Source organism: Cupressus sempervirens, chromosome 11 (assembly GCF_028749045.1).
Source record: "Cupressus sempervirens isolate cs-2001-9-10 chromosome 11, ASM2874904v1, whole genome shotgun sequence".
Taxonomy (NCBI): domain Eukaryota; kingdom Viridiplantae; phylum Streptophyta; class Pinopsida; order Cupressales; family Cupressaceae; genus Cupressus; species Cupressus sempervirens.
The window spans coordinates 233,899,218-233,917,439 of NC_143128.1; the positions used below are offsets into that span (position 1 = coordinate 233,899,218).

At 35.8% G+C, this 18,222-nt stretch overlaps 1 protein-coding gene and 1 long non-coding RNA gene across 6 annotated transcripts in view; one reads left to right on the plus strand and one right to left on the minus strand.

Annotated features, from left to right (window-relative positions):
* The window catches only part of LOC149529018 (uncharacterized), a 45,531-nt gene extending 33,452 nt beyond the window's left edge, over positions 1-12,079 (minus strand). The window contains exon 1 of one of the 2 annotated variants that reach the window (XR_016358521.1): positions 11,966-12,079. This is a non-coding gene — a long non-coding RNA (uncharacterized LOC149529018). The remainder of the gene's footprint in view (positions 1-11,965) is intronic. The other variant, XR_016358522.1, reaches the window with a different exon arrangement.
* Positions 1-18,015, plus strand: part of CNGC15 (cyclic nucleotide-gated channel 15) — a 116,252-nt gene extending 98,237 nt beyond the window's left edge. For all 4 annotated transcript variants that reach the window (XM_089809072.1, XM_089809074.1, XM_089809073.1 and 1 more), the window contains 2 exons: positions 15,950-16,186; positions 16,793-18,015. In XM_089809072.1, the coding sequence (XP_089665198.1) occupies positions 15,950-16,186; positions 16,793-17,497 (942 nt within the window). In that variant the 3' untranslated portion in view covers positions 17,498-18,015. The remainder of the gene's footprint in view (positions 1-15,949; positions 16,187-16,792) is intronic.
* The last annotated feature ends 207 nt before the right edge of the window (positions 18,016-18,222 follow it).

Below are 18,222 nucleotides of genomic sequence, written 5' to 3' on the forward strand. Positions count from 1 at the left end.
AAAAATTTTGTCGTCCCGAAAACCCGTCCCGCCGTCCCCATACCGGAAACTTGGGGGAACATAGTATTAATGTGTATGAATGATGCACAAACACTTGAAGAACACCCACAAATCACTTCAAATTCCTTTTTGCATAACCGAATGCTTGCTCAAAAACTTATGTGCTCTTCCTTAAGACAAAATAACCTGTTTGGAAACATAAAATGACAATGAGAGGCCACCAAAAGAAATTCATAACAACTTTTAGGATTGTGGATGCCAAAAAACATTTAATTTTTGCCCAAAAAAACACTTTCTAGCGGTTTGCGGCACCTAGTTTGCTGCAAGTTCAAACTTTTGGATGTTGGTTCGCCCAGGTTCGAACTAAGTTCAGATCGGATTGAACCCACAAGGCATTTTTCTAACCTTGCTTGAACCAAGCCCGAACCGTACCAATGTCACGGACTGGTCCAAACTTTTCCTAGTGCGAGAGGGTGGGGGGGAGGTACCATGGTAACTTAGGTGGAAATCCTTACGATTTTTCATTTTAAAATTCCATTGAATTCTTTGTATTTTTCAACTAAGGATTTGGAATTCACTTAGCAACTTGACTTGAATTTTCATCTCCACTTAGCAATTTTTGAATTCCATATCCAAGACCTTGATCCTCAACCCTTAGCATCATCTTGCAACTTGGATGACAACTTCACAATACTTTGATAATTTCTTACACTTGGTGAATTTTCATAATTTAATCCTCAATTTCCAACTCTAGCAATAACAACATTTCAATTTCACACTTCTCTCACAAATTGATCCAAATCCTACCTGGACTTTACAAGATACCTCAAGCCTACCCAATAGCTGAGGAGATTAAAAGGTCAAAATACTGCCAAGCTAAACCAAAATAACAAAGACCAACGAAAAACTATGCTAAATACCTTAGTTACTAGTTCGAGTTTGAATTCAAAGAGCCGGTTTCCTGGTACAACAAAATCTTGGAAAAGGGTTTGGGTTTCTTTGTACAAAAACATGTAAAAATTATAAATATACATATTTATGAAGCCTAGAAGCATAAGTTAAAATTAGAATGTCATATAGTATCATGCAATCATATGTTTTAATCATTTAAACAACAAAAATGCCATAGGCATAAACTTTAAACTTGTAATTTTGTAATCATAGCATCATGAATCATGATCATACAATCATATATTTCAATTTCAACATCGAAGATTCAAAACATTAAAATTAAATCATGATTCATGAATCATAATAAGTTCAAGTATCATTGTTTCAAGTTCAAGTTTCAACTAATGGATTAAAAATGTAATAATATTCATTTTCTTCTTCTTCATCATTATCATCTTCTTCTCCTCCTCCTCTTAGTTCTTCGGCATTAGTTGACTCAATAACAAAGCTAAGGCCAATGGGATCAGCGGCAGCAATAGTAGTATGGGCATCAAAATCTTCAATTGTAAGCCAAGAAGCAGAAGCATCCAAGTCCACCAAATCTGCATTTACATCCCACCTCTTTGTATTCTTTAGTCTTCTATGAGAGGAGACGAAGTTGCAATGCACAAATATCAAGTTCTTCGCTCTCTTTGATCGCAACATATTGCACTTCACTGAGTAGATGAAAGAATAAGTGCTCTAATTTCTTTCCAAAGTAGATAAGCTAGCAACCTATGAAGACATGACCAAGTAAACAATTAAAATAGATTTTGAATTATGTATCTTGAATCTTAGAATTTCTAGGAATTTATGAAGACAAAGTAAACTAATAGTATTTTTTTTAAATTAAACTTGTGATATCACTTTGATTGCAAGGGGTTACAATGTTTGGAATCTTCGGCCATGGAGGTACTATTGGCTTCTGAATTAATAGCTTTTGAATAACCTAGTGATAAGAACACATACACCTAGAGGCAACTAATTCCCATGGTCAATGCACCTATTCAAATACCAAGGCCAACTATAAGGCTATACTCTCCTTCTTCTTCAAGCTCTACAAGACCTAGGTGGGTGGACCTCAAATTCTTTTTATGGTACCAGTGTAAAGGCATATAACTGAATCTAGATAATAGATAAAAACCCCTGGATCTTCTATGTTTATGCAAACATTCATGGACACGAAATAGCTAATAACATGACACATGAATCTAATAAACCAAGTGAGGGTAACTCTTTCACTCTTACACATAAAGGCAAATGGATTTTTCAATTAAGTTTGGGTCAGCATAACCCTGATACGCAACAACAGAGAACATGCAATCTCTCAAGCTGATCAGTCCCTTATCCATTGGGCATCAATTGAATCAGAACATACACATGGATACCTAAAATATACTCATATACTCAAATATTTGATCTATCAATCTATCTTGTAAATAAACATGTTTTCATAAGAACTCTCATACTTATTGAATATCCTCCTGGTGAAACTTGCAACCCTATCAATGTAAATAAGTGTTTACATAGCTCTTTGTTCCAATAGCAAATCTATCCAAACATACAACCTTAAGGGATTGCAAAAGGGTCTAAGCTCTTTGTTCTTAAACACAAAACATTGCAGATAACAGAGGAAGGAGATGAGAATCAAAATGAAGCTTTTGTATTAATCTCATTGAAACCAATATATCATTTGTATACCAAAACTCAGAGAATATAAAATGAACGACTGTATCTTATGGATACTTCAAAAGAAACTCCAACATTTTGTATGTAATAGAGAAAGTACTGAAGAAATATGGTCTCACAGTAACCAGACTGAACTGGAACCAACTTTGTGGTTTCTCAGTTGCAGAAAAAATGGAAGGAACCCTTACAAGGAGAAAAGAGAATGAATATATAGAGAAGAAGAAAGCTCCCAAATCTGAAATCTGATTTTGACATGTGTCATGCTGAAAACTCTTCTTTCTGTTGCTGTTGAACTCATCTCTTTCTTCATCTACCGTCAATCAAAACTGATTAATGTTGTTGTAGAATATCTGAAAATATTTGTTTAAAGAAATGAGAAAAACATCCTCTAAAGGAAAATCTGATATAAGATAAGATGTGAGGAATTTTCAATATGATCTGGTTTGTCCTGTTTTGCCTTGGCCATGAAACTCTTCAACTGCCTCTGCCGACAAAACATATCCTCTGCATCTACCTTTAAATCATTCAAGTCTTTCTTTATAGCTGCTCAGTGAATCTGATCTCATGCAAATCTGATCTGAATCTGATTGTAGTCCTTCTAAAAACATAAAATCTACATAAAAACTGAGGATGTCCCAAAAATCATAAATCTTCTTGTAGCTTCTTCCATTTAAGACCTGTGCAAAATCTGACAGCAAAAATGGAAAATTTGGATTCTTCGAGTTTCAACGGTACATTATACTGCATATTTCTTATAAGAATAGTGCCTCTAGAGTGCAGTTGAAATGCCAGGCCCCGGGCCATGAACAGAACATAAAATGAAAATTTTAATAAACTATATAGTCAAAACTATATAATATCTCAAATTTAATTTAAATTTTTCGAACTTCATCCTAGATGAGCACTCATTGAAATATTTGTTTTAAATATTTGATTTTATTCTTATTTGCCTTGTCTCCAATCATAGGACGCCACTTGTCCATTTCTCATTCGTTATCTCACTCAGGCAGGCCCCACCTTTCCATTATACTACATTTGAAATATTTGAATTTTATGCTATCCACGACCTTACGATCTGATGTCATCTCATTATCTTACCTTTAAAATTACCTACTCCCGATCTTATGATCAACCATAACATCGTATCTCTACTTCATAAGACTTTTGATCTCACAAACAAGGCAGATTCTCCTAGATCTCACGAAGTAACATCTCAAGCCTCCACCTTTAGCTTTACAATCCTATGATGGGCGTAGCATCGTAACTCCATTTTGTAGCACTTACGGTCTTACAACTGCTTCATTAATCATAGCATCTTAGGACTTCAATTTTCCTCTCCTAACGCTATGAACTGGCGTAACATCAGAAGCCTCCTCATTCTGCCTTACGAACTCACGACTGGCCTCTATTTGATTGCCATGTGGCACTCCATTGTTGACTGCAGCTTGTGTGCTTGAATGGTCAAAATATCGTTGACCTTGGCATTGTCGGGTCAATGGGCCCCACGTCACATGAGAGCAAGCTTTGTCATTAAGCCAAGTGCTTAAGACACTTAGTGGGGTAGCGCTCATACATAAAAATAGATAATAGGCTTTCAACATAATCAATGTGGGATAAAACAATATGTCATTTCCCATCCTGACAGTTGTTCACAGGAATCTAGTCCTCTTTCACTCTAAATGCTCCATCTTTCTCCCTTTTATGGCACTTCCTCATTTTTCCATTGTCGTGGATGTTGCCGCCTTAATTTCCTACGCCGTGGAGCTCTTCCTTTGTATTGCTGCCTTCCAGCTAACTGTTCTCTTTTCTTTGCCTTTTTCTTGCACATGGAGCTCCTCTTCCTCCCGGATTTCCACATGTCATGCCCCCAAGCATCTGCGAATTTTGAACCCATACCTCCCTAACACTCATTCTGTCGTGGGTTGCTCTACAACACCCCGCTGTGGATGTTCTACTCTGCCATGGAGTCCTCTATGGCTTCTTCAATGCTGTGGGCGTGCTCAGCTCCTTCCTGCCATTCTTGGATGGTTGCTCCAGCTCCAGTTCATTAGTCTTTATGTATAGGGCTTCTCATGAAGGGAACGTTTTCAATGTTGATAAAGAATGTTGGATGCATAGAAACACACTACTAAGCCACTGTCATTAACCCTCTCCATGTATACACAGGACATATACGTTGTCATCATAAGCCAATTCGTCTTATTGCCCATACAAAGATGAATAATTGGGCAGTAAAAACATGGTCAACATAGCCTTTTAGTCTACATGCCTTTGAAATCAAATTACCCCGATGTATTGCTCCATGGGATCTTGCATGAATCTCTAGCAGATGGGGTGAACTTCCTTACTCAAAGTATCAAAGAATAACATAACTTGCTTATTATGAACAAGTATCCTTCAAGGAGTACCCATCACCTTCAAGTTTGTTAAATAGGTAATAAACATCTCAAACTTATGGCATATAGATTCTTCATATGCCTACCTGACCTCAGACAATAGCATATACATTGTATGATATATTGAAATGATCAAAGTCACTATTCTTCTCCTAAAATCTCCAATACTGCAAATTCTTACCAAGTTGATGGAAGTAGTCGGACCTCAAAGTAGGTCTAGCTGAAAAAAAATTTCAAACTAAAACACCTAACATCTCAAATTGATCCAATGAGACTTTGGCATTGACTGGATTCAAATTCAATCATTGAATAGAACTTTAAAACTCATTTTGACCACTTTCTGCAAACTGTGATTTTCTGATTGAGAGGCCTGAAAGCCAGCCTTAAAAACTAACTGAAACACTTCACTGAACCCTGAAATCAGACATGCTGATTCTTTGTTCCGCGTTCTTTCACCCTGTAAGATCTCGTGTCACGATGACACCCGGATCAAAAGATATTGACCGTCAAAGTTGCTCAGTTGAAACTGCCTACAAACAAACATGTCAGAAAACAAGAAAGTGCATTCAATTTTGGCTTCGAAAACAGGGCAAACGAATACTTGGGGGTTTGAAAACTGGGGCATTAGTTCATTGTCATGGGGGGAATATAAAAATGTGATTTGGGCTCATGACGAATAATAGGGCGCATTTGGCAAGTGTGCAAAGTGAGGTACTCAAAATTGTAGGATTGGAAACATCAGCAAAACTGAGGTTTTCGCAAATGGAATGGACCTGGGAAAGTGTGCAGACGGATTTGCAAAGACTTGAAAACTGACACACTTGCAGTATTTTCAGAGTAGAACACAGTGGAACAATCCAATTGATCTCATCATTCACAAATTCAAAGTTATAACATCTCAAACAGGGGTACTGATCAATTTGCATTCTTGACACCAGTAAAAAGTTATAAATTGTATTTGGAATCACATTTGAAAACTAATCAAACGGATTCATCATAGGCTCAAATCTGGAACATAACAAATGTGTGACCTCTAGAATGCAATGAAAAGGAATTTTCTCAGTATGGTCAACTGGGTCAATGTTATAATCCGTCAAACAGGGCCTTTCGGAATTCTGAGAAATATGCATCAGCATGACAGAGATAAGTAACCAACTTTGAGGGATTCAAAACCTAGTCAAAACATATCGAAATGACTTGAAATATGAAACATAGGTTTTCTGATATGCATACAAAACACTCCCAAAGCGGCAAGTCATGAAACATGACCGGGTGCAAGATATTCAAATGCAAACTAGGCTTCCTATCGGTAATTGACACGCAAAAATGCAGAATTGAACATTACTCAAAACATAACTTTACAGAATGACTCGGAATGATAGTCTATCATTATATGATGCATGGATATGCTGAATGCAAGGTGCTAGAAACATAAAACACCTCTTAGACCTCAAAACGACAGTCAGGTACACAAGCAAGAAAATGTGCTCACAGGGCTCAAAATGACTCAATTTTGGAATCGTACTCAAATTGGGAATGCAATTTTGAGTCCCATCAGGTACCACCAACTATGAGTATGCTTCCTAAACCATGACGAAGAGAATCATTACTTAGAGTGTTTGTATCTGCAAACTGTATGAACTCATTTGTAATCAAATCTTGCATATCATCATCAAGAAAGAGTCTTTTAAATGTTGTCTTGTATCCATTAGACACTTCTATATCTCTATAGGGTGGTAGCCTTCCTGGTAGATCAGTATATTGGGTACTATAGTAGTTGGGCATCAATTCATAGGCAAGCAAATGTAGAGGAGTGGACATTTTGTTCCATCGTTCTACAACAATTGCTTGCAATTGTTTGAAGGTCTCTTAAGGATCTTGCTCTTTTTCATTTACAAGTTGCTTGATCTTCTCAAGCATTGAGTCTATGCCATCATAGATATCTCCAAGGCAAGGCCTACCCATGTTTGCATACCTAAGCATGATCATAATGGGCTCAGTGAGCTTAATGAGATATTCCACAAGTTCCCACCATAAGTCATCCAATATCCTAAGCTTTATTTTGGATGCCCTCTCACTATTGATTTACCTCCATATAGCCCAATTGTTGCTGATTGCCATATTGGAAAGTGTCTCTTCATTTCCATAAGTCATCTAAAGACGATTACATTTGATGGAAAAAGTGTCTCAGCAACCTTTAACATAAAATAGAGCAAAAAAACACAATTATTAGATACATACTTAAAAAAAGAATACACATTACACAATCAAAAAATCAAAAATTGTAAGATACTATGTTTTTAAAATTAAATAACTAACTTGAGTTCAAGTTCACTTAACTTCAGCAACTCCAAATGTGAGAACATTCTGAATATCCCTTGAGTCATGTGGTGGTTTGTGATGAACATCTGGATATCCCTAGCTTTTGCATACACCTTGATCCACTTAAAACTCTCACCAATCTTTTGTAGCATAAGATTGAGTGAATGAACCACACAAGGTGTCCAAAAATTATGTTGGTATGTCTCTTCAACCAACAAACCAACAACTCTAGAATTCTTTGCGTTGTCTGTTAAAACTTGGACAATGTTTCTAGCACCCACTTCTTCAATGGTAGAGATGAGAATATTAGCAATAAATTGCCCATCTTTTACTTGCCTCTCACAACCTATTGATTTCAAAAACATTGCCCCTTTAGGGGGCATGGCACGAGTTTTAGCATCTTTCCACCTATCTGAAACAATTGTTACCCCTGTCTCAATCCATGAATCTTTGATGGGCTTCAATTGCTTATCAATCAACTTGACCTCTTGATCCAACAAGGTGGTTTGTGCTCTCTCAAAACTGGGACTTGAATACCCTACAGGTGCTTCATTAGCACTTAACATTCTCTTGAAATATGGAGATCAAAGAAGATTAAAAGACAACCCATATGCATACAAGCATCTTGCCGCATCAGTGTCGGCAATTTCCCTACTCTGGTTTTGAAATGTAGTTTCTGGTGGTCCCTTTCTTTTGTGTAGAAAGGGTGCTTCACTTTGAGAATTAGGGACAAATGAAGTAGTATAAAAGGGGTGATCTTCTTTCACAACATCTAGAGGATTTCATTCCTTTTGCTTTCTTTTTTAGTTCTATTGCCATTAATGGTATTTTTCCTAACTTCACCTCTCTCTTCTGCTTCCTCGTGCTCTTGAATGTATTTTAATAATAATGAATTTGGCACAAATGCATTTTTTTTCAGGACGTTTCTTGCCTCCTCTTCCAACGTATCCGCACAAATGGCCCACTACATGATAATATGAACTATTTCTTTCTATAGCACAACCTCGACATTTCCATTGGAAACTACCACCTCCTAGAAGAGGTTGTACAATATCCATAGAATTCCACTAAGGAGAATTAGATTGGGGTTCTATTCTTTGTAGGGGATTGGCATTGCCTACTGAGAAAGAGGTAGATCCCATTGAAGTTTATTTTCCTATGGCAAGAAATTGAATACATATTGAGAATAAAATTTTAGGGAAAACAATGGCTAGATCTTATTGGCAATGAAAGATAATTGAATAAAATTAAAAATATTTAACAAAACAAAAGGAAAATGGAACAAGGACTTACCTCTTGCTGCCATTGTAAGTTTACAAAGGTGTAGGAATGAGGCACAAACAATTCAGGATAGCTCACAAACCAATCTTCCAACTCCTTGCATAAACAAACTCTTGCTCAACCACCTATTTGCTCTTGCTCAAGACAAAATAACCTATTAGCACACCACAAATGAGTTTTATAAGCCAACATAAGCCATTTAAATTCATTTTTTAGGGTTTAGGAACTCAAAAATTATAAAACATATCCAAAAAATGACTTAAACGTTGTCTACAAGGCCCAGTTCGACACGGTTCGCTGCAAGTTCAATCTATTTCTGACCAATTTGCTCGAGTTTGTTTTTACTTTGGACCAGTTTGAACCATGTTGCCAAAAATCGAACCCTCATCAATTTTTTGGCAAATTAGACCCGAACCAGGTACCGGTTCAAACCCAGACCTGGTCTGGAGGCCATACCAATGAGCCAGGGTAACTAAGCTAAATACTAAGCCACTGAGCAAAAAAATGGGTGTCCTCATTCGCAATGGGGCATGTGTGTTTATAACACAATAGTTTGATTAAAGGACCATCACATATTGATAATTTCATGTAGACAAACGTCCCATGAGCAGTTTCTTAATTCATATGAAGCTTTAAATGAAGATCACCTATCTAATCTGAATGATGTGCAAAATCATGTAATCAAGCATGATAAAAAAAAATGGTGCCATTACTACTAGAAGACTTCCTAATAATAAAGAATTGATTAGGCAAAACAAGTTACCCCGTGGGATGTTATGGTTCACAAAACCTTCATCATTTGGAACACATCCCCTTTAGATAACTTTTGGTATAAAGTCATCGAATACAATGTTTTGAAACTAGCTAATGCAAAATTTGTAATGCAACTTGATAAATATTGCATCAACTCTGTATGATGTTTAAACTTATAAGTTTCAGCTCATCAAGAGGTAGGAAACATCATCATTAATATGAGCTGAGGAATTGTTTTGAGTATTTTACACTCTTTGAAGAAGTCCTCGTGATTACTGGAAGGAAGCATAAACATGGTGTTAAGTGGTGAGCAAGGGAGAACTCCAAAGTTCTTGGAGAGCACAAGACTATTCAAGCAGTGGTATTGTTTATGGAAGTGAGTTCAGATAACCTTGCTGAGTCTCATGGTGCTTTCATAATTCAATTTTAGCCTTTTGGAAACTCTCTACACTTTTTGGAAATGAATGCTATTTTTCAATAATTGTCAAATTGCTTGGTTCACTATCCTATTTCTTAGTGGCATATTGCTATGATTAGAATTTCATATGCCAAATTTCAGTGTTTTTATAACTTGCGATTTATTTTATTAGAACTTAAGTTGTCTTAAGGAGGAAATATTAGACAGGCAACTAAGGTATAAATATTTATGAAGATCTGTTTTAAGTTCTGCCTACAAGGAAACATTGGGCACAAAGGGGTCTTCTTGCACGTAATGAATTATTTAATTTGAAATTAAATTTTGTGGAGGAAAAAGGAAGAATATTATTTTCTCTTTAGAATGTTGTAGAAGGAGGTTAAGAACTCTATTGCAGAGAAAATCTACACCTTCCATTTTCTTGAGCATGAAAATGCTCACGAAGTTATTGGTTTTGAGGACGAAAACTCTTTAGTTCATTAGAGTGATTTCATCCAGCAACCAACAGTGAGCTGGAAAAGTGAAGTTATCCTAGTACGCAGTTTGATTTCATAACTGGGTTGATATTGTTTATATTTTAAACTGTTGCTCAGCGATTTTGAAGGTTGTTGGAACACCATCTTGGGAGTTTCATGGCTTTGCATTTTTTTCCTTCTATTTAGTTTTTGTCAGTGATCTTTCACAAGCCATACAGTCTCAGAGGGACAGATTGGAGTTGCATGTGGGCTGTACAATATTCTGAGCTATAGCTGTGACTCGTGAGGAAGATGTGTGGGATCTTAGGTTGAAGCGCTGCCTTTTCTTGGAAAATTTCAGGTTATTTTGTGGTAGCTAGCTTGTTGGAGGATAGTCCTGTCCATTTTGGGTTCAACTTGTGGTGTTGACATGAACATTAAGGGGCCACACTAGCCCACACTATATTGGTGGGCCATGCATGAAATAAACATTTTAACACACTTCAAGTTATATTTCATGTACTTAGTTTCAAGATGTTTGAGATGAGTTTAGGATGTTAAGGAGTTAACAATGCGAATTCTAGTTTTGAAGAGTTCTATAATATTTGAGACTTAGTAAAATTTTATTAATCAACAATTTTGAGTCAATGTGTGTTAAAATTTGTTACAATAGTTAGATAGCAGCAATAAAATACCACCAGACCTACAATATGCTTAATTTCATCTTTCAGAAGTATTTTCATGTTGGACATTTGAATACTTGTTTATCTATGCAATTTGGTTCACTTCTGGATTGTTGCAGCAATCTTTATTTATGATTGGCATTTTATATCAGCACATACAATAGTCTATCATTTATATGATGTTTTTTATGCACTAAATTTTGTAATCCGTAGATGGTACCACTGTCAGTGGTCTCCTTCTTGCATTTTAATGTATTGCTCATCCTACTAAACAAGTGGAAGTGTTGTATTTGCTCCTCCCTCTGAATAAGTGGAAGCATAATGTTTTCTCACCCCACTATATAAGTGAAGTGCCGTATTTGCTCACCTAAATGAATAGGTGGAATTTCTATGGCTTTTGTAATTGCATTAATCACTGAATAAGTGGAATTGATTTGTTATATAATCGCAAACTGCGTTGAGCAAGTGAAAACTATATGTATGCAATCTTTTACCTTGATTCGGCGCACAGATATTAAGACGAACAGTTGGCATACTCTAATTTTCTCACTGTGTTCAGCACTCTATATCATAACGCTTTATAAAAAAATTGTATGACCTGAGAAGAGAATTAAATTTTGTGCATTATGCCTGTAGCTTATTTATGTGAAGTTTTAGGTTAAGGCGAACAGTTTGCATACTCTAATTTTCTCAGTGTTCAGCAAATTTCGCCGTGACATTTTAACTAACAGTTGAATAACCTTGGAAGAGTGTTCAATTTTGTGCATTATACCCGAAGCTTACTGAAGTTTCAGGCTTGTTCGAGTGACAATTACAGAAATAGCCAGCTGCATTCAAATCTGACTGTTTTGACAGACTGGCAGCACTTATGAACCAAAAACTAAATAACTCCATTTCAATTCATGTCTAGTTTAGTACATGATCGACAATTTATTTGACAAATAAACCCATTCACTTGAATGGTCATACTCGGAAAATGAAAGGAAGAATATAATATCTGAACTCATAAGATTTGCATAGACCATGAATATTTCTATTTACCAGATTGCAACTGTTGCTGCTGGAGATTCCAAATGGTTAATTCCATAGAATTCATTGCTGATTACAAACTCAGGATGCACCACCAGCTTCAAACAACGCTCTGTAACATGCCCTATAATCCTCTTAGAACGTGCGACTAATCAACATGGCATCGTTGGATCAACTGATTATACACTGCGATAGCAAATGGAATTTTCTCCGACAGGTGACGTCAAGCATGGTAGAAGCTAGGACTTTGACTTGCACTAGGCTTACATTGCATACCACATATTAATATGACTCCGAGTTTTGTGTGCCCCCCAACCTGATTACCACGGTAGACAGAATATTCACAGGGAGTATATATCAAACACTCTTAATGCAACCTCGGAAGGTTAACTTTCGGACATGGCACTTCCTTTCACACACGATGATCTTCCCCCGCTCTTCTCGTCCAGGCAAAATTAAATATACTGTCTTCTGTCCTCTATTCAAAATTTAATATGAATTCTGAAACCATCCAATAAATCCAGCGGCAGTCCAAAGTTACACAACTCGTTTCCACTTATAACAACATTTAAAGCTTCTGGCACAAATCGCACATAATGGAGTTTCTCAGCATTCATAGCGTATAAACACTTATCGCAAGCCAATGTTGTGATATTCCCCAAACTTCATGTTCCGGAATTAGAAGATTGCTCGGATACATATAAAAGCAGTTGTGTTTAAGTCCATTCAACGTGTGCTTTTGATCAAAAATGTAAAAAGCAGTGAAATTTATACCATTTGTTCTAATAATCTGGTATGTGCTGTAAATCTTTAAAAATTAAAATTAAAATCATTCGCTTTCTTTGGGAACAATAATTTAGATTAAATTTATAAGAAGTTATAAACATTGAACATCTTCTAAATATGTCCAACAACATAATTTGTAGAAACTGATTTTTCAAAAAAAACAAGTAGTTGAGTCTGAATTGGCCTAGCAATAGAGGATTTAAATTCTTGAAAAACAAGACAACATTCAAATTCTATTGTTTTACCTATGTCTGAATGACTGTCACATCTACCATTATCTATTCTCCCAATTACTACTTATAAAAAGTTCCAAAAAATGATGGCACATGTACTAATAGCAGATCACACATGTACTAATAGTTGATCATTTTTTTAACTTTCTTGGTTGCTAATTGGTTCATTTGCGCAAAAAGTACTATTTTTGGGTGAGCCATTGGGGGTGAACATAACGGGTTTCAAGCAAACATTTAATAATGACACTTTTAGACCACATTGCACTCTACAAGTCTTACAAGGAGCCTTCTAAATGCAAAATAGGTAAAAGGTTAGCTTTAAGCTCTTCAGTGACTTACAGAGGTACACTGGAAAAAACGTCAAATTTTGACATACAGATTAAGAGTACTAGGTGCCTGAAGGTAGCCTAAACGGCTACTAGATTGTCTGACATGATAAAAATTTATCAACACTACAATATTTTCTGCGCCAAAATAAAGAAAGCATACTTATAAAAAAAATTATTAACATTTTTTTCCTAAATTTAAATAAAATTCATATAAGACATTTTAGATGACATTCATGTTTTATCAGCAGACCTTGCTTTGGTCTCTTTTTAGATAATTTTTTTTCCTAAATTCATAACTATCCAAATGCCTCTTAGATGAATTAAAAATAAATTTTCATTATATTTTGATTCAACTCTTGTTGGGAATGCAACTCCAGCTACAAACCCTTTTCTATTTGAATCCCTCGACTTTTCTCACTATCGACTCCTCCCGTATTCACCTTTCTTTCTTTCCTTATTTCTTCTGTCTATTCTAAATTTTCAGTTCTTAATTTGACTTTGTATTTTGCTTATTTATATTTTTAAATATTTGATCTTCAAATTGAATTCAGTGAAACCCAATTACAATCCAAAATTGAATTTTATAAAATCGATGTGGATGGTTTAATTTTTTAGAAGGGCACTACAACATCAAGGCGATTATCTCCCAGGAATAGGGAGCACTGTACCCCTTTTCTGTTTGCGACTTGGCCTAGGATGGGTACCCATCAACCCCCCACAAGTATTTATTCACACGCATCCTGCCATGACCTCTATAAAGTTCCAGCGAATATTGAAAATAGACGATAAAGGTGTGGAACATGGTTTGAGAACATATAAGATAGAAGTAATGAGAAGATCGTAGACAGTATTTCATCCCTGCAGAGCATGATGATCGTTGATATTAACTACCATACACTGCAGTGTCACTCCCGAAACTAATGGAAATTTCTTCACCGAGTTAAACTTCGACATGATTATGATATAAATGATGACTGATTTACACCCCCAGGCTCTTTTAACCTTAGCCATATTCACATATGCTTGTTTATTTATTGTTCTTGTTTTCCTAGTAGTCTGCAGGTCTATTGGTATCTCTGTAGCAATGTTGAAATGGGATAGAAATGAATTTAGGCTGACGATACTTGATTTCCTTATGAAGGATCTCAAACTTCCAATTGGATGTCGATCTTATGATCGTTGCATTAGTTACCAGTAAATGTATATGCCTTTGAACACTAATCAGCTTTAAACTTTCAACAAGTCTAATCGTTTTGGCATCAATATCTCTTCTTCTTGGAAGATAGCTAGATGACGTGGCTAGGAAAATTCCATTCTGATCTCTTAAGGCATTCTGCCTCAACAAGTCTAACATTACATCTTTGACAAACCATCAAAGCTCAAATTGAAAACCTATGGGGCAGAGAGTCCCATTTACCACACACATTTTCTTGCTTATTTTGTTATCTAGTGAGTAATTTCTTATGGAATGGAATGTAACTTGTCATAGTGAAAATTTCAATAGTTCTAAGCTATTTACAGTGATTTTTCCATGCAGAGCAGAGGCCATACGTTTTCTTCTTAGGCTTCAGCAAGTGTTGACAAACATGAGCAACGTGACTTTTGAGTGTTGTGAAAAAATTGACTTTGATTGCTTCTTAATTGCGCTTGCTTTGGCATGTTTCATTTCTGGAGATGCAGAATAGTTTGTCGACATTCCTCTTACGTTAATAAATATGATATATATATTTTAAATAAGATAGCAGACCCTTATATTATTGAAAACCTGGTCCATCTGGTCATAGGTACCATTTGCTCTGTGCCGCAATACGGCATTCCTCAACTGAGAATTTTAACTTTCTACAGCACCGATCAGCTGGGTTTTGAGCCTGGGTTATTGTCAAAATACGTGCCTTATTTATATTACAACTATGCCACAGTCTAACAAACATTTTTTTGCTGCTTTATCAAGAGCTATTTAGTATAAGCCTTTTGCCTTGATCATTCTAGGTATACTTATATTGTAATCTGTAAGAACATTACGCTCTATCGAAATTTATCTATAAGCCCATTGTCACAAATATGATACCTTTGTTTTTCAAAATTCAATTCACAAAGAGAGTGCAAGACATCAAAGAGAGTGCAAGACATCTAAAAGAAATTTAGCAGAATAGATACTCTTCAGTTCTTGATTCTTAACTAAAGCGAGAATAAATATAATCTGAACCTTCATTTATAAAACTCAATTCACTATAAAGCCTCCTACAGATAGGCTTCCTCTTAATTGTGTTTAAACGCAAAAATAATTTGTTTTTGATTAATTGTAATTAGCTGCAGTGTATAGATGAGTGTGGATTTTCTAGAATGACCTGCATAGAGTTGTCCATGTTCTGAGTCTTTCAGGAGGATGCATTATTTTCAGAAAAGAAAAAACAGTTGTACTTCAGTTGTAGATAATTTGCCATCCTCCATATCTAAGCTTCTTCGAGAGGATTTAACCTAAAAGTCATTCAGCTTAGCTTCTCATTGTATTTTTCTGGTATTATATTTCGATTTTCTAAAGCTGTAACATGTGATTGCCAGTCCAAACAAATCTGCGCCATTTTAAGATGATTTCCAACTGTAGCTCAATGCTTATGCAATAGCTGAATAGTGTTTGTTCTTGGCAGACTTACCTGCAATCTATGACAGTAAGATTAGAAGAATGGAGAATTAAGCGGGCTGATACAGAAGAATGGATGGAACACCGACAGCTTCCTCCAGAGGTGCGGGAGTGTGTTCGGCGGTATGATCAATACAAATGGATGGCAACTAGGGGAGTTAACGAAGAATCCCTGCTTAACAACTTGCCCATGGACCTTCGCCGAGACATAAAACGCCACTTATGCATGGATCTTGTGCGAAGAGTAAGTACACATTTAATTATATATCTCTCAGAGATGTCACACAAAAAATAGTTACACACTGTCGAAGTCAGAAACAAATAGCAATGAGAAATCTGATACCATTAAATGAATGATGCTTCAGAAACGTGGTTTTCTTAAATATCGCCGTTTAATTGAAATATTAATTATTGGCAAACATATCGCCGTTTAATTGAAATATTAATTATTGGCAAACATATTCTTTGCATGTTCCACCAGCAACAGTTGAAAATAGATCATATTTCAGATTGATGTTATCTAAATAATCTTATTAGAATTTTTTTTAAAAATTGTTTCTAGATTTGTTTGTGTATTTTTTCATCAATATTTTCAATTACATTAAATGTGATCTATTATAAAGATGAAAGAATGCAAGAATGTAAGAATGTGTATTTTTTATTATTTTATTTTTGCATTCCTTCATCCTGATTATGAATCACAGAGTGTGATCTGAAATATTGATATAAAAAAATACACAATCAAATTTAAAAACTAAAAATTTTCAGTCATGTAAAAAAATTATTTGAATTTTGAAGAAATGTATTGTTAGGACAACGCACAGGCTAAAATGCCATTTGGATCTTGTAGGTGCCTCTTTTTGACCAAATGGACGAAAGAATGCTGGATGCCATCTGTGAAAGATTGAAACCTGCTCTGAGCACTCAAGGTACCTTCCTAGTAAGGGAAGGAGATCCAGTAAATGAAATGTTGTTCATTATCCGTGGACACTTGGAAAGTTATACAACAAATGGAGGACGAACTGGTTTCTTCAATTCAACCACCATTGGCCCAGGAGACTTCTGTGGAGAAGAACTTTTGACATGGGCATTAGATCCAAAACCCGGTTTAATTCTTGCATCCTCCACAAGAACCGTTAAGGCCTTGGTTGAGGTAGAAGCTTTTGCTTTGAGAGCTGAAGATCTCAAGTTTGTGGCAAGTCAGTTTCGTTCTTTGCACAGTAGACAATTGCAAAATACATTTCGATTTTACTCACATCAATGGCGGACATGGGCAGCATGCTTCATTCAAGCGGCTTGGAGACGGTTTAAGAAACGGAAATTTGTGGAGTTTCAGGTTAAAGAGAGTAAACACATGGCAGAAGGCAAGCCTGATTCAGCAAATGGTTCTTCTGTTTCTTCTCTTGGGGCAACTATCTATGCAGCACGCTTTGCTGGGAATACTAAGAAAGGAGCTGATAAACGTAGAAATCCAAGTGAGAACAAGAGTGACAAAGGAGGTACTTTGAGAAAACCCACGGAGCCTGATTTCTCCGTTGAGGAAAAAGAAATGTAAACTTTCCACCAGAAGGAAACCGGTTTGTAACAAAGTCCCAATGAATAACATTGATGTATTATTATTATCTCAAAGTTTTCTTTAGCATAGCAAATAGAACTTGCAAGTATATCAATCTTTCGCATCACTAACAATTGTGGAAGAAGTGTCCCCTGTAAGTTAGGAAAAAACAGAGTTCGTGAGACTTGCTGCACAAAGTGGGGCCTCACTGAACATTTTTTTGCTTTCTTGATTATCTAGGATGCAGAGTTGAGGAGATATTTCTTCATCCTTCTACTCAGGTTACTCTTCTCCATGTCCTCTATGTTCTCCCCCTTTAACCTATAAATGGGGATAATTCTTTAGTATTCAAAAGAGGAACGGCAACTGACCTCCCGTATCAGTCAAGGTCAGTTGTGAAATCAAAATAACTATTGCTCTTTTGTCCAATTATCATCTTAAGGACTCATAAATAATTCCTTTGCAAATAATGTCAAGGTAAGTTGTGAAATCAAAATAACTATTGCTAGTTTGCCCAATTATCATCTTAAGGACTCATAAATAATTCCTTTGCAAATAATGACAATACATGTTTATATTTATTTATTTACCCCTGCAGTAAATATAATTCATTGTCATTTTAGGTTTTTTTTTTATTAATAGCCCCTTACTTATATTAAAAAAAATATAACAAAGTCATTTTAGTTGTCTAAGGGTCATCTTTTGAGATTTCTACATTTTTTTGG